The sequence below is a fragment of the Chlorocebus sabaeus genome, chromosome 18 (assembly GCF_047675955.1).
Source record: "Chlorocebus sabaeus isolate Y175 chromosome 18, mChlSab1.0.hap1, whole genome shotgun sequence".
Taxonomy (NCBI): domain Eukaryota; kingdom Metazoa; phylum Chordata; class Mammalia; order Primates; family Cercopithecidae; genus Chlorocebus; species Chlorocebus sabaeus.
Genome location: NC_132921.1, coordinates 70,733,234 through 70,747,009, shown reverse-complemented (window position 1 = coordinate 70,747,009; position 13,776 = coordinate 70,733,234). Strand labels below are relative to the sequence as shown.

Genomic DNA, 13,776 nt, shown 5'->3' with positions numbered 1-13,776 from the left:
AAGGAAAGTAATATCTTTTTATAAACTTTTATAGCATTGCATCTTTGTCTTTCTTAAAGTACTTATCTTCCACCTTATTGTATTCATTTCTGTACATCTTCTGCAAGTAGCTCTCATTATCTAAAATGTCAATGTGCCTTGTACTTTGCTAATATGAAAGTGGAATTTCATAACTCAGTATGTTGGAATGGAAAGCAAAGCCCCAACAATGTTTAACCCTTTCGGGTTCACCAACTGCTGTGAGAACCTCTTGATAGCTGGGACCTTCTCCCTAGAAAACGATGCACAGGCAGTTTTGAATATAATCCTGGGGATCTCCTGAATACAATCTGGGGGATCTCCTTTAAGAGGTCCAGGGCCCCAGTTAACAATCACTGGCACATGAAATACCAAGAGCCAAACCATTCTTCAACTAAAGAGAACAGGGATAAAAAGAGGATGTTCAAGTTCAGGTTTCTATCAGATCAGTTAGGCTACTCACACAAGAGACCAAAAAGACAAGAACTAGGCATCTACTGACCATCTACTCACCTACAATCACAACAAGAAAATCAGCCAATCGAAATAAACAAATAACCAACAACTCTCTTCAGAAAGATGATTAGCCTCAGAGCACACATTCCAACATCAAGGCCTTCCTTATCTCCAAGTGTTCTCTGCTCTAAGTCCAGTCTGTAAGTCCTATCTAAACACATGGATCTCCCAACCAGGTTTTATTGCCTCATTCTTAACTATATATGGACAACCAAAGAATGCTATACATTTGAAGAAATCCTGACATATAAAAAAGACATAAAAGAAAAAAAGATCTCAAAAGAGACCTCCTCCACCAGCAAAAAAAACTTCCAATAAGTATCCTCCAAGACATTGAAGAAAATAATGCATCCAAAACAAGTAAATAATGTTAATAGGAAAAATTAACAAGCAATAAATAAGAGCTATTGAAATGTAAAAGTTATTGCTAAAATTAAACAATTCAATAGAAAGAGTCCAAAGGTAAAGTCGGGAAATTTCCCAGAAAATAGAGTAAGAAGGTATGATGGGATAGAAAAGAGCTAATACACTATATACAAGCAATGAACAATCCAAAAATGAAATTAAGAGAACAATTCCACTAACAATAGCATCAAAAAGAATAAAATACTTAGGAACAAGTTTAACAAAAGAAATGTAATACATACACAGAAAACTACAAAATATTGTTGAATGAAAGAAAATCCAAATAAAAGGAAAGGCATACATGTTCATGAAACAAAGACATAATACTGCTAAGATGGCAACACAGTACTCCCCAAATTGGTCTACAGATTCAATGCAATCCCTATTAAATCTTAGCTGGTAATACCAAAGCCACAATTCATGAAAGAAATAAATGATAAGCTGGACTTTATAGAAATTTTAAACTTCCGCTCTGCAAAAAATATTCTCCAAAGAATCAGATGACAAGTCATAGACCAGGAGAAAATATCTGCAAAAGACTTTTCTGATAAAGGACTGCTATACAAAACATACATACAGAGACCTCAACAATAAAAAAAGTAAACAACCCAATTTAAAAATGGGCCAGAGATTCTTAACAGACACCTCACCAAAAAAGGCATACAAATGGCAAATAAGTATAAGATGCTCCCCATCATATGTCATTAGAGAATTGCAAATTAAAATAATGTGATACCACTATATACCTATTTAGATGGTGAAAATCCAAAACACTGAAAACACCAAATGCTGGTGAGGATGTGGAGCAATAGCAACTCTCATTCACTGCTGGTAGGAATGCAAAATGGTACAGCCACTTTGAAAGACAGTGGCAATTTCTTACAAAACTAAACATAGTCCTACCCTACAAAGCAGCAATTGCACTCCTTAGTATTTAGCCAAATGAAGTGAAAACTTATGCCCACACAAAACCTGCACATGGATGGTTATAGCAGCTTTATGTTATTTTATAGGGACAGGGTCTCACTTGGTTATCCAGGCTGGAGTGCAGCAGTGTGATTATAACCTACTGTAGTCTTGAACTCATGGACTCAAGCCATCCTCCTACCATGGCCTCCCAGGTAGCTAGGACTACAGGTGCACGCCACCACTCCAGATGGTTTTTTTTTTTTGGTAGAGATGGGGATCTCACTATGATCTTGAATTCCCAGCCTCAAGGGACCCTCCTGCCTTGGCCTCCTAAAGCAGTGGGATTACAGGCCTGAGCCACCATGCCTGGCTAAGCTTTATTCATAGACACTAAATCTTAGAAGCAATCAAGATGTCCTTCAATAAGTGAATGGATAAATGAACTCTGGTACATCCATACTAATCAGTGAGTGAAATATTAATCAGTGAGTACATTCATACAATGGGATATTATTAGGCAACAATAAGTGATAAAAAGAAATGCATTATCAAGCCATGAAAAGACATAAAGGAAACTTAAATGTATACTCCTAAGTGAAAGAAGCCCCCTTTAAAAGGCTACATTCTGTATGATTCCAACTATATGTCACTGTGGAAAAGACAAAACTATAGAGACAGTAGAAAAGATCCGTGGTTGCTAGGGGACTGGCAGGAGGTAGGGAGGGATGAATAGGTTAGCTTATGGGGAATTTTAGAGCAGTGAAACTATTCTGAATGATACTGTAATGGTAGACACAAGACATTATACATTTGTCAAAACCCACAAAAAGGTAAAATACAGAGTTAACGCTAATGCAAAGTATAGATTTTAGTTAATAATAGCATATCAATATTGGTTCATCAATAGTAACAGTATACCCCACTGATGCAAGATGTTAATAACAGAAGAAACTGTGGACTTGTAGGGGGAATGGGTATATGGGAACCTTTTATACTCTCTGCTCAATTTTTCCGTAAACCTAAAACTTTTCCAAAAAATAAAGTCTACATATTTTTAAAATCCCAGCTAGCTTTATTGCAGAAATTGACAAGTAGATTCTAAAATTCACATGAAAATGTCAGGGACCCAGAACAGCCTAAGCAATCTTGAAAAAGAACAAAGTTGGAGAACTTAGACTTCCTAATTTCAAAACATACTACAAAACTATGTAACCAAGACAATATGGTACAAACATAAAAATAGAGATAGAAACCAATAGAATAGAACTGACAGTCCACAAATAAACCATTTATGGCCAAATGGTTTTGAACAAGGGTGGCACTATAATTCAGTGGGGGAGAAATGGTGCTGGGACAAGTAGATATCCACACACAAAATAATAAAGTTGGATCCCTGCTTCACTGCAGGCTCGAACTCCTGGGCTAAAGCGATCTTCCCACCTCCACCTCCCAAAGTGCTGGGATTACAGGTACATGCCACCACACCTGGCCTAAAACTACAAAATTCTTAGAGGAAAATAGACAAGTAAATATTTATGACTTTGGCTTAGGTAATGGTTTCTTAGATACAACACCAAAAGCACAAGTAACAAAAGAAAAAAACAGAAACATTGGATGTCATTAAAATGTAAAACCTTTATGATACAAATGATACATAATAGTTGAAAAGACAACCCACAGAATGAGAGAAAATATTTGCAAATCATGTATCTGACAAGGGACTTGAACCCAGAATATATAAAGAATTCTTACAACTCAATAATAAAAAGACAAGCCAATTTTAAAATGAGCATAGGTTCTGGGTTAGGTGTGGTGGCTCACACCTGCAATTCCAGTGCTTTGAGAGGCCAAGGCAGGACGATCACCTGAGACCAAGAGTTCAAGACCAGCCTGGGCAATATAGTGAGACCCCCATCCTTATAAAGAATTTAAAAATTTAAAAAGTTAGCCAAGTGTGATGGCACATACCTGTAGTCCCAGCTACTCAGGAGGCTGAGGCAGGAGGATCGTGTTAGCCCAGGAGTTCAAGGCTGCAGTGAGCTATGATAGAGCAACTGCACTCCAGCCTGGGCAACAGAGCGAGATTCTTGTCTAAAACAAACACACACAAAAAGAGCACTGGTTTTCAATAGGTATTTCCCCAAAGATACACAATAAGCTAACCATGCCTATAGTCCCAGCTACTTGGGAGGCTGAGGTGGGAGGATTGCTTGAGTCCAGGAGGTTGAGGTTGCAGTGAGCCGTGATTGCACCACTGCACTCCAGTCTGGGTAACAGAGCAAGATCCTGTCTCAAAAAAAAAAAAAAAAAAAAATACATACACACACACACACACACACACACACACACACACACAGAGCACATGAAAAGATGCTCAACATCATTAGCTATTAGGGAAATGCAAATCATAACCACTCCACAAAGGTGCTACCATAAAAAGGAAAGACAAGTGTTGGTGAGGCTATAGGGAAATTAGAACCCTCATACACAGCTGGTGGGAATGTAAAACAGTGCAGCCACTTTAGAAAACACTTCAGCAGTTCCTCAAAATATTAAACACAGAGTTGCCATATGGCCCAGCAATTCCAGTCCTAGGTATATACGAAAGAGAAATTAAGAGATACATCCAGGGCTGTCTGTAGCAGCTCACACCTGTAACCCCAGAACTTTGTAGGGCCAAGGCAGGAGGATCACTGGAGGACAAGAGTTCAAGACCAAGCTGGGCAACATAATGAGATCCTGTCTCCACACAAATTTTCTATTTTTTTAATTAGCCAGGTATGGTGGCACACACCTGTCTTCCTAGCTACTTGGGAGGCCAAGGTGAGAGGATCGTTTGAGCCCAGGTGTTCGAGGTTACAGTGAACAATGATTGCACCACTGCCTGTGGTGCAAACAAATCTGTGTAACATAGTTTGTCTCTTAAAAAACAAAGATACATCCACACACTAAAACTTGAATATTCATAGCAGTATTATCTACCATAGCCAAAAACATAAATAACTCAAATATCTACCAACCAATAAATGGATAAATTAAATGTGGTATGCCCATTCGGTGGAATATTATTTGACCAAAGAATGAAATACTGAATACGTTACAACACACAGGAACCATGAAAACATTATGCTCAATGAAAGAAGTCAGATACAAAAGACAATGTATGATTCCATTCATATTAAACATCCAGAACAAGCATGTAGGGGGAAAGTAAACTGCCTCGGGTTTGCGGGGAGAGAGAATAGGCAATGACTTCTAAAGGGTATGGAGTTTCCTTCTAAGGTAATGAAAATGCTCTAAAATTAGATTGTGGTGATGGTTGCACAAGTCTGTCGATACGCCAAAACCACTGAATTGTACCCCTAAATGGCTAAATTTTGTAATATGTGAATCATATGTCTCAATAAAACTTTTTAAAAAAAATATCTAACAGACAGAGAATCCATCTTAGATAAGAGTTCCAGAAAGAAAGGAGGACATTATATATAATTATATATCATATAAAAATATATATTACATAAAACATATATATTATATATATGTATGTATGTTAGGTCAAGGGATATATATATATAAACAAGGCATTTCCTAGTCTTTAGCTCAAAACTGATCCCCAAAAGACTCACAAGATACCAAACGCAATGAATGAAAAGACCAACACTAGACTCAACAGTTTAAATTCCATAATACTAAGGCTAATGAGATGATACCGAAAGTTTCCAGAGAGAAGATATAACAAAGTTACCTACAGGAAATAAGAAATGGACTGGCATCAGACTTCTTATTGGCAATATGGAATACTATTAGATAATAGAGAAATGTCTCCAAAGTTCCGAGGGAAAAGAATTTAACATAGAATTCTGTATTCAGGCAAACCACCAGCCAGGTAAAAAGTGAGAATAAATATATTTTCAAGATATGCAGGACCCAGAAAGCTAACTTCTCACACAAGCTTTCTTAGGAAGTTACTTGGGGGCATGTTGGGACAAAATGAGAGTTACTGTTAAAAACAACAAGTTATGAAATCCAAGAAACAGTGGAACCAACTTGGGAAAGTAATGATGGAAAGTCACCATAAGACAGCTTGCATTAGACCTAGATTGCAATCCGTTAAGTATGGAAACATCAAGACTGAAGGCTCCATTTGGGAGGAAAAATACATTAAATACTTAAAACAATATAAGGTGTTAATGATTGATGACACAAGGTAAAGAAAGATAATTAGAAACTCAAGAAAAACAAAATCATTCAAGAAGGGAAATATAATCATAGTACCTATGTGACTATACAGTCAACAGTCAATAATATTTATATAATCATTATAATATAAACATGGTTTATTGTCAGTTTTAGAATATACTTGTAAATAAAGCATAGAAGATTCAAATACAGTTACAAAACAGAGAAACAAGGTTAGTAATTACCGATAGTGCACTCACGGGCCAGGCATTGCTCTAAATACTTTATACCTAATCCTCACAATACTTGCACAGTATGGTTATTATCCCTACTTTATAGATGAGGAAATTGAGGCATTGAGAGATTAACTAACTTGCCCAAGGTCATACAACCAGTAAATGGCAGAACTGGATCCAAATTCAGATAGCCTGGTTCCAGAGTTCATGCTCTTAACCATTATACTATGCAGCCTCTCAGAATATAGATATTATCAATCTTGACAATATAAAAGTAAAAGTTCAGGTAACACTCCATTCACAGATTTTGAATGCAGCCCATCAGAATTCCAAAAGTAGCCTATCAGAATGCCAAAAGTAGAAAATTTTGAGGGCAGTACTCATAAATGCAAGGGAAAAAACTGATTTCTTTGCTTTCTATGATGTCAATCATGGTAGATTCACATGATCTCCCAAGACTGGAGCCCAAACAAACCCTCTCTTTGATTCCCTAAAGAAATGCACTGTTCTTAAAAGTCACTTATAGTCTGTCTCATTGCTAATAATAATAATAATAATAATAATAAAATAAACTTTAAAAGGAAAGAAGGAGACTATTAATATTCTCCGCTTACATCAGGAATAAAGAGATAGTGTCTCCAGTGGATAGAACAAAATAGAAAACCTTAAATATATTGAAGAAATTGAAAAAATAACCAAGAGATAAACTGAAAACTGTGATACAAGTGTATTAGGGCAGGAGTGGGAAGAAGAACATGATGAGCTATGACCTGATCTGTTACAGCAGAAAGGCAATTTTAGATATATAACATCTAAAACTGATATATCAAATAGTAGTACAAGCATATTATTTAGGCACACGACTAAAAATTACTAACAGAAGTAAAAATATAAGCAGTTAGATTAAAAGTGTTTTTCCCAGGGTAATAGAATGAGTAAGGAGAATTAGATCAAGGGATTCATTTTTTCACCATGTATCCTTCTAATAATTTAATCATTTATTACTCTGATGAAAAGAAGAGAACATTTGACACATACTAGTTGGTTTCTTTCTTTAAAACTGCCTAGAACTAGAAGAAAATTTTGAGCTCACCTAGCCAGTCAATTCACTTTACAGTTTAAATGTGGAAGAGTGTATTTCCCACACATGGTCACACCATTCTATCCCATCCACATGTTCAGCTTACAACATGATACTGTCACTCCTCCAACAGAGGTGGGGGCCTATGTTCCCTCCACTTAAATCCAAGTGGACCCGCAGGAGAGATCAAATATCAGGACCACAGAAACACACACATACACACACAGAGAGAGTGAAAGGGAGAGAGGGAGGGAGATGGGGATAGAGAAGGGAAGAAGGGGAGGAGAAGTCAGGAAAAGACGTATACCTGAAGAATCTTCCTAGCCCAGGTTTTAGACTTTATCAGTGAGCCTTCAGATTTTCAATGTCCAATACAGTGGCCACTAGTCATATGTAGCTATGCAATTAATGAAATTAAAATTGAATTAAGTTTAAAATCAGATTTTCAGTCATACTAGTCACGTTTCAAGTACTTGGTAGCCACGTACAGCTAGATTCTACTGCATTGCACAGGGTAGACGTAGATCTTTTCCATCATCGCAGAAAGCTCTGTCTATAGTGCTGTTTCAGATAATTCCACTCCCACCACCTTCAAGCCGTCCTGCTAATGCTACATGGAACAGAGATGAACTCTTCCACAGAGCCCTGCTCAGAATGCAAATTCGTGAGCAAAATAAATGTTGTTTCCACTCATTGGTTTTTGGGGTGGTTTGCCACACAGCCATAGTAAGAGGAACACACAGAAACTAAAGCTCAGAATGTGAAATAATCTGCTAGAGTTTGGGAGTCCACAAAACCAGGTGAAGAGTGGAACTAATCACATTTCATTTCAACACTCAATAAATGTTTGTGAATAAACAAACAGGAAAATTCTCAATATTTGAGCCCTAGATCTTTTCTAACCCAAAGTAGTCTGTCATCCACCAGGAAAGTTGTATCTGCTACTCCAGAAAAGAGTTTGATGTTTCCTGGCTCTGCAGGAACAACAGGAATCTCAGAAATGTCAGCATCCATGAATTTGTGACTAAAAATACATCCTAGCTTATTTTGTTTACTAGAATCACCATTTGAGTTAGGTGAAGCTCCATTTGCTTTTCCAGTTTTTTTACACTGACATAGTACTCTTTACATTTTGAAGTATTTTGTTTAAGTCTTACAATTTTTTTTTGAGACACAGTCTTGCTCTGTTGCCCAGGTGGGAGTACAGTGGCGCAACCTCAGCTCACTGCAACCTCTGCCTCCTGGGTTCAAGTGATTCTCCTGTCTCAGCCTCCCAAGTAGCTGGGATTACAAGCATGGGCTGCCATGCCCGGCTAATTTTTGTAATTGTAATTAAAAAAATTTTTTTAATTGGCCAGGCACGGTGGCTCACACCTGTAAACCCAGCACTTGGGAGGCCGAGGTGGCAGATCGCTTGAGCTCAGAAGTTTGAGACTAGCGTTGGCAACATGGCAAAATCCCATCTCTACCAAAAATAGAAAATAAATCAGCCAGGCATGGTGCCGCGTGCCCGTAGTCCCAGCTACTCCAGAGGATGAGATGGGAGGATCGCTGGAGCCTGGGAGGTCAAGGCTGTAGTAAGCTGTAATAGAGCCAAAAAAATTTTAAAGAGTCAAACAAACAAAAAAACCTTTGCAAGTATCTACCCATGTTAACCAAAAGCTTTCTCTTTTAAATACTCTCTTTAAAAGCAAGGTATTTTAAATAAAGTACACCTTTTTTTTTTTTTTTTTTTTTTTTGAGACAAGGTCTTGCTCTACCACCAGGCTTCAGTGCAGTGGCACATTCATAGCTCACTACAGCCTCAACCTCCTGGGCTCAAATGATCCTCCTGCCTCAGCCTCCCAAGTAGCTGAGACTACAGGTGTACATGAACATGCCCAGCTAATTTTTAAAGATCATTTGTTGTAGAGACAGGGTCTCACTGTGATTCCCAGGCTGGTCTGAAACTCCTGGGCTCAAGCAATCCTCCTGCCTCAATCTCTCAAAGTGCTAGGATTACGAGGCATGAGCTACTGTGCCTGGCCAAAGTACAATTTTTAATTACTTGAACTAATGCAAGTTATAGAGTTGAAGAGTAAAGAATATAATTTGGAATTAAAGAGAATCTCTATCTAAACAGGAATATAGCAAATGTTATGAGACTTTATTTTGAATAATGAATAATGAAGCTACACTGAAACAACCTGGGAGATACCACAGACTCCTCATCTGACCATAGCACAAAACTGGGCTTCATGTGCAGACACAAAATTCCCAGCCAACACAAGCCTAAGCAGGCATGCCTTATTAAGATTTCCACATACAAAATTAGGTGATTAAAGAATTAGTGTTAATTTTTAAACTGTACAATTGCTCTAATAACTATGTTGGTAAAGAGTTCTCTTTTAGAGATACATATTAGAAATATCAAAAAAACAGTATCAAGGGATTTGCTTGAAATTAAAACCGAGCTGGGAGTGGATAGTGAAGGAGAGTATAGATGAAACAAGAGTAGCCGTGAGGTAGTGACTGCAGTAACTACTCATGGATGGTTCATTATATTCCTCTCCTTTTATACCTGAAAATGTCTACAGCAAGAAAGTTAAAAACTGAACAACAAACAGACTTCCCTAGTTCAATGTTTTGGTTTGAAATGCAAAGTTAGGGTTATCAGAGTATGAAACGGGGGCAAGTAAAATTCCAACTATTAGCGAGAAGGACCAAAATGTCAGAAATAAGCACAAAATGTTTCTGATGTATAAAGACAACTGTCACTCTAGCACATACACACAGTCTCGAGCAAGGGTTACGGTCATGTTAGCTGACTCATACTTTACATAGAATGCTAATGTGTATGGTTACTGAATTTCTGAGTGCAAAGCCAGCAACTAGAAGGGAAGCTAACCAGGAGTTCAATACCAGCTCAGCCTGGTAATTGAGCCGCATCACTTACTCTTACTTTTCTCCCCAGAAAAGTGAGAGTGGTGGCTACATTAAGAGGCCTGCCTTGATGATTGGAAAAGATATAACTGCCAAGTATCTTGGAAACAGATTGTCCGATCCCAGCCAACAACTTGCCTGCAACATTGTGGGAGACCCTGAGCCAGAGCCACCTGGCTAAACTGCTCCCAGATTCCAGGCCCTCAGAAACTGCATGAAATAATACCTGTTTATTGCACTAAGTTGCTATGTTTTGAGGTAATTTGTTACATAGCAATAGAAAAGTGATACATCATACTTAGGGTAACAATTTATCTATTATTTGATCAGCTAATTTTTTTTCTAAATACAGTCATTGAACCTCTTTGCTATGTTAATTAGATTACACAAGGGAACCCCTTAAATTATCTGAATAGAGTGCTCATCACCTTGTAATGACATGTTAATACAACAGGATATTATACTCAGTATTGAACTTCTTGAGTCTAACCTTGCTACATATATGATTGCTGTGAGGGTAAAAATCCAGACCTGTGGGTCATGATTCAGTACCTGAGGCCCTGACCCAACACTCATACCCTGTATCTGTATATAAACATAATGTTTCTGCTCTACAATATAGTTCAATATTAATAAAAGTACTCTTAGTCCTACCTGAATAAGGCATTTGCTCACATCACTTGCACAGAGTGCTTTGTTACAGCTCAGTGATGCTGGAAGCCATGTCAGGAACATCAGGATGGCTAGAGTAAGCACAGCAACATAGTGTAACTTCATGTTTCTTCAAAGAAGATGATCAGTAACTCCCAGGAAGCTAAACAAACAAACAAACACAACTTTAATTCAAAGGCAAGTGCTAGGGTAAAAACAAATATAAAAATGAAAAAGAAAACATTAACACTCATTGTTTGTGTCAATAGACGTTTTCTTTCTTTTTTAGAGTCTTGCTCTGTTGCTCAGGCTGAAGTACAGTGGTGTGATCACAGCTCACTGCAGCCTTCAATTCCTGGGTTCAAGTGATTCTCCCACCTCAGCCTCCCAGTTACCCGAGACTACAGACAATACCACCATGCCTGGTCTTCAAAAAACTTTTGAGTGATCATTTAAAGATCATTCTCAATGAAATATTATATAAACATTTTAAAATAAACAGTAATTTTATATAATAATAGCTTCATAGCAATCTTCGAGGACCTAGAACACTACAGTTCCTCAGACTATCCAGAAATGGTGACTGAAAGTAGAGTGAGTATATCTAAACCCTCAGTAACCTGAGAATACATCAGGCAAATAGCTAGTTTCAATACTGCACTGCTACTATTCAACTTTAGTTTTAGCTCTATTATTCAACTTTAAGACCATACAAAACTATTAATATTGTATTATAATTTTAAGATATTTAATTTTCATTCTTAGAATCAAAACAAAATTTTAAATGGAAATTATTCTAGGGTTTAGACAGAATAGAGCAGCTCAAAGCAAGAAGTAGTCCACAGAGTCACTTCTTAAATAATTGAGCAAATAACAAAAGGCAGTGTAAATTATTAATTGCATTAAGAACTCTGGGTAATTATTAGAATGTGAAGATATTCTTTTTTTGTTTTTGTTTTCTGAGACGCAGTCTCTCTCCGTTGCCCATGCTGGAGTGCAGTGGCGCAATCTCGGCTCACTGCAACCTCCGCCTCCCAGGTTCATGCGATTCTCCTGTGTCAGCCTCCTGAGTAGCTGGGATCACAGGCGCCTATCACCACGCCCAGCTAATTTTTGTATTTTTAGTAGAGACGGGGTTTCACTATGTTGGCCAGGCTGGTCTCAAACTCCTGACCTCAGGTGATCCACCCGCCTCGGTCTCCCAAAGTGCTGGGACTAAACGGGTGAGCCACAGCGCCCGGCCAAGATATTATTTTAATTCTATTAGTATCACGCATTCTTCAGAGTTACTAAGAAGATACCATAGTTCAAAAAGAAGAAGGAAAAAAGACTAGCACAAATACAAACAGTATACATAGTTATTAAACTTTAAATACGGGAAGATATCATTTCTTCAGGTTAAAACACCTCCCTATCAAACATAATAAATTAAAATAAATGACTACTGACATAAGAGGGATAAATAGTGAGCTTATGGGGGCATTTATGATTACTGTAAACTTTTATTCTAAGTGTTACAAAGTACATTGAAGGAAAAACAATAAAAGAGTGAAAAGAATAAAGGGCTTTGGGCCTGGTATGAGTCAATTTTGAAAGAGAAAGCCCTGGTGATCATTACTGAGGCTCGCAAAGCATTCCCTAAAGACCGTTAGTAACCTAATTTCCTAATGTATTTAACGCCGCATACCAAATAGGATGATTTCTGGAGCAACCAGCACATATATGCGGGGGCCAAATAAGGTTATTTGGAAACTAATTGTCGTGGAACTAGTTTTCATCCTACAACCACGAACACTGGGATTTTCTCCCTCCCCCAACTTTTACGGTTGTCTTATGAAATGTTCCACAAATTCATCTTACTCCCCAGATTTCACTGGAAAAAGTATTCAAGTAACTACGGCCATGTCCAAATCAGGTAACAGAATTAAAGGACTTATCTTTTCCTAAGGAGTTAGAAACCATCACGTATCAAAATTGTTTCGCATACATCACGCCCAATTTCTCGTTAAGGGAGATGGCACTGACAGCAACCCGGGCAGAGCAGAGCCTCTGTGGAGCGGTGCCAGGGCCCCGAAGGCGCCGGACGCCCCGCGAGGCAGAGGCCGGCGGCGGCGCGGGGGACCCGGCACCCGGAACCACCCCCACCCCGGCTCGGCCGACGCGGGCCGGCCCAGAGATGGTCTGGACCGAGGAGGCGCAGAGATGCTGCCGGCTCCAGGCGTCCGGCCTGTGCGCCCGCGCCCAGCACCCCCACTTTGTCCTCCGCGCAGCCGGGCCCAGGCTTCTCCCGGCCCCCGCGAAGCTCGCCGCGGCCCCGGGCCTCGAGAGGGCGGAGCTCGGCGCCCGGCCCCTTCCCGGCCAAGGGGCTGCACAATCCCCCAGCCGCTGCCGCTTACCGTGAGCCGCGGTCCCGCGAAGTCACCCACCCCTGGATCTCCGCCGGGTCGGCCGAGCTCAGAGCGCGCTGCGGCGGCTTTGAGTGCGAGGCCAGGCCGCGCCTCCGCCGTCCCCTCCGCGCAGCGCCCGCGAGCCTCGGGCACCTTAAAGAGACAGGCCCGCCCGCCGCCCTCCTCCCGGCTCCTGGCTCCCAGCCCCGGCTCCCCTCTTCCCCTCCGCCCTCGCTGGGGTCCACAGCCGCCAGCTCCCACCAGGAGGCGTCTCTCACTCCCGCGGCGCTCCTGTCAGCGCGCACGCCCCCATCTCGGCCCCGCCCACTCCCCGCCCCTCCCACAGCCCCGCCCCCGCCTCGCCCCCGGTTTCGCCCCTCCCTCGTGCCACGCCTCCACCGCGATCTCCTCCGGTCCGCCCCCGGAGGCCACGCCCCCAGGTGCTCCCACCCTGGCTGCCCAGCGCGATGTC

The 13,776-nt window shown here is 40.1% G+C and overlaps 1 protein-coding gene across 1 annotated transcript in view; it reads right to left on the bottom strand.

Annotated features, from left to right (window-relative positions):
• The window catches only part of TWSG1 (twisted gastrulation BMP signaling modulator 1), a 65,727-nt gene extending 52,234 nt beyond the window's left edge, over positions 1–13,493 (bottom strand). Inside the window, exons 1-2 of the mRNA XM_007974657.3 lie at positions 13,314–13,493; positions 10,921–11,080 (exon numbers count right to left, since the gene is read on the bottom strand). Of these exons, the coding sequence (XP_007972848.1) occupies positions 10,921–11,043 (123 nt within the window). The 5' untranslated portion in view covers positions 11,044–11,080; positions 13,314–13,493. The remainder of the gene's footprint in view (positions 1–10,920; positions 11,081–13,313) is intronic.
• Positions 13,494–13,776: the final 283 nt, after the last annotated feature.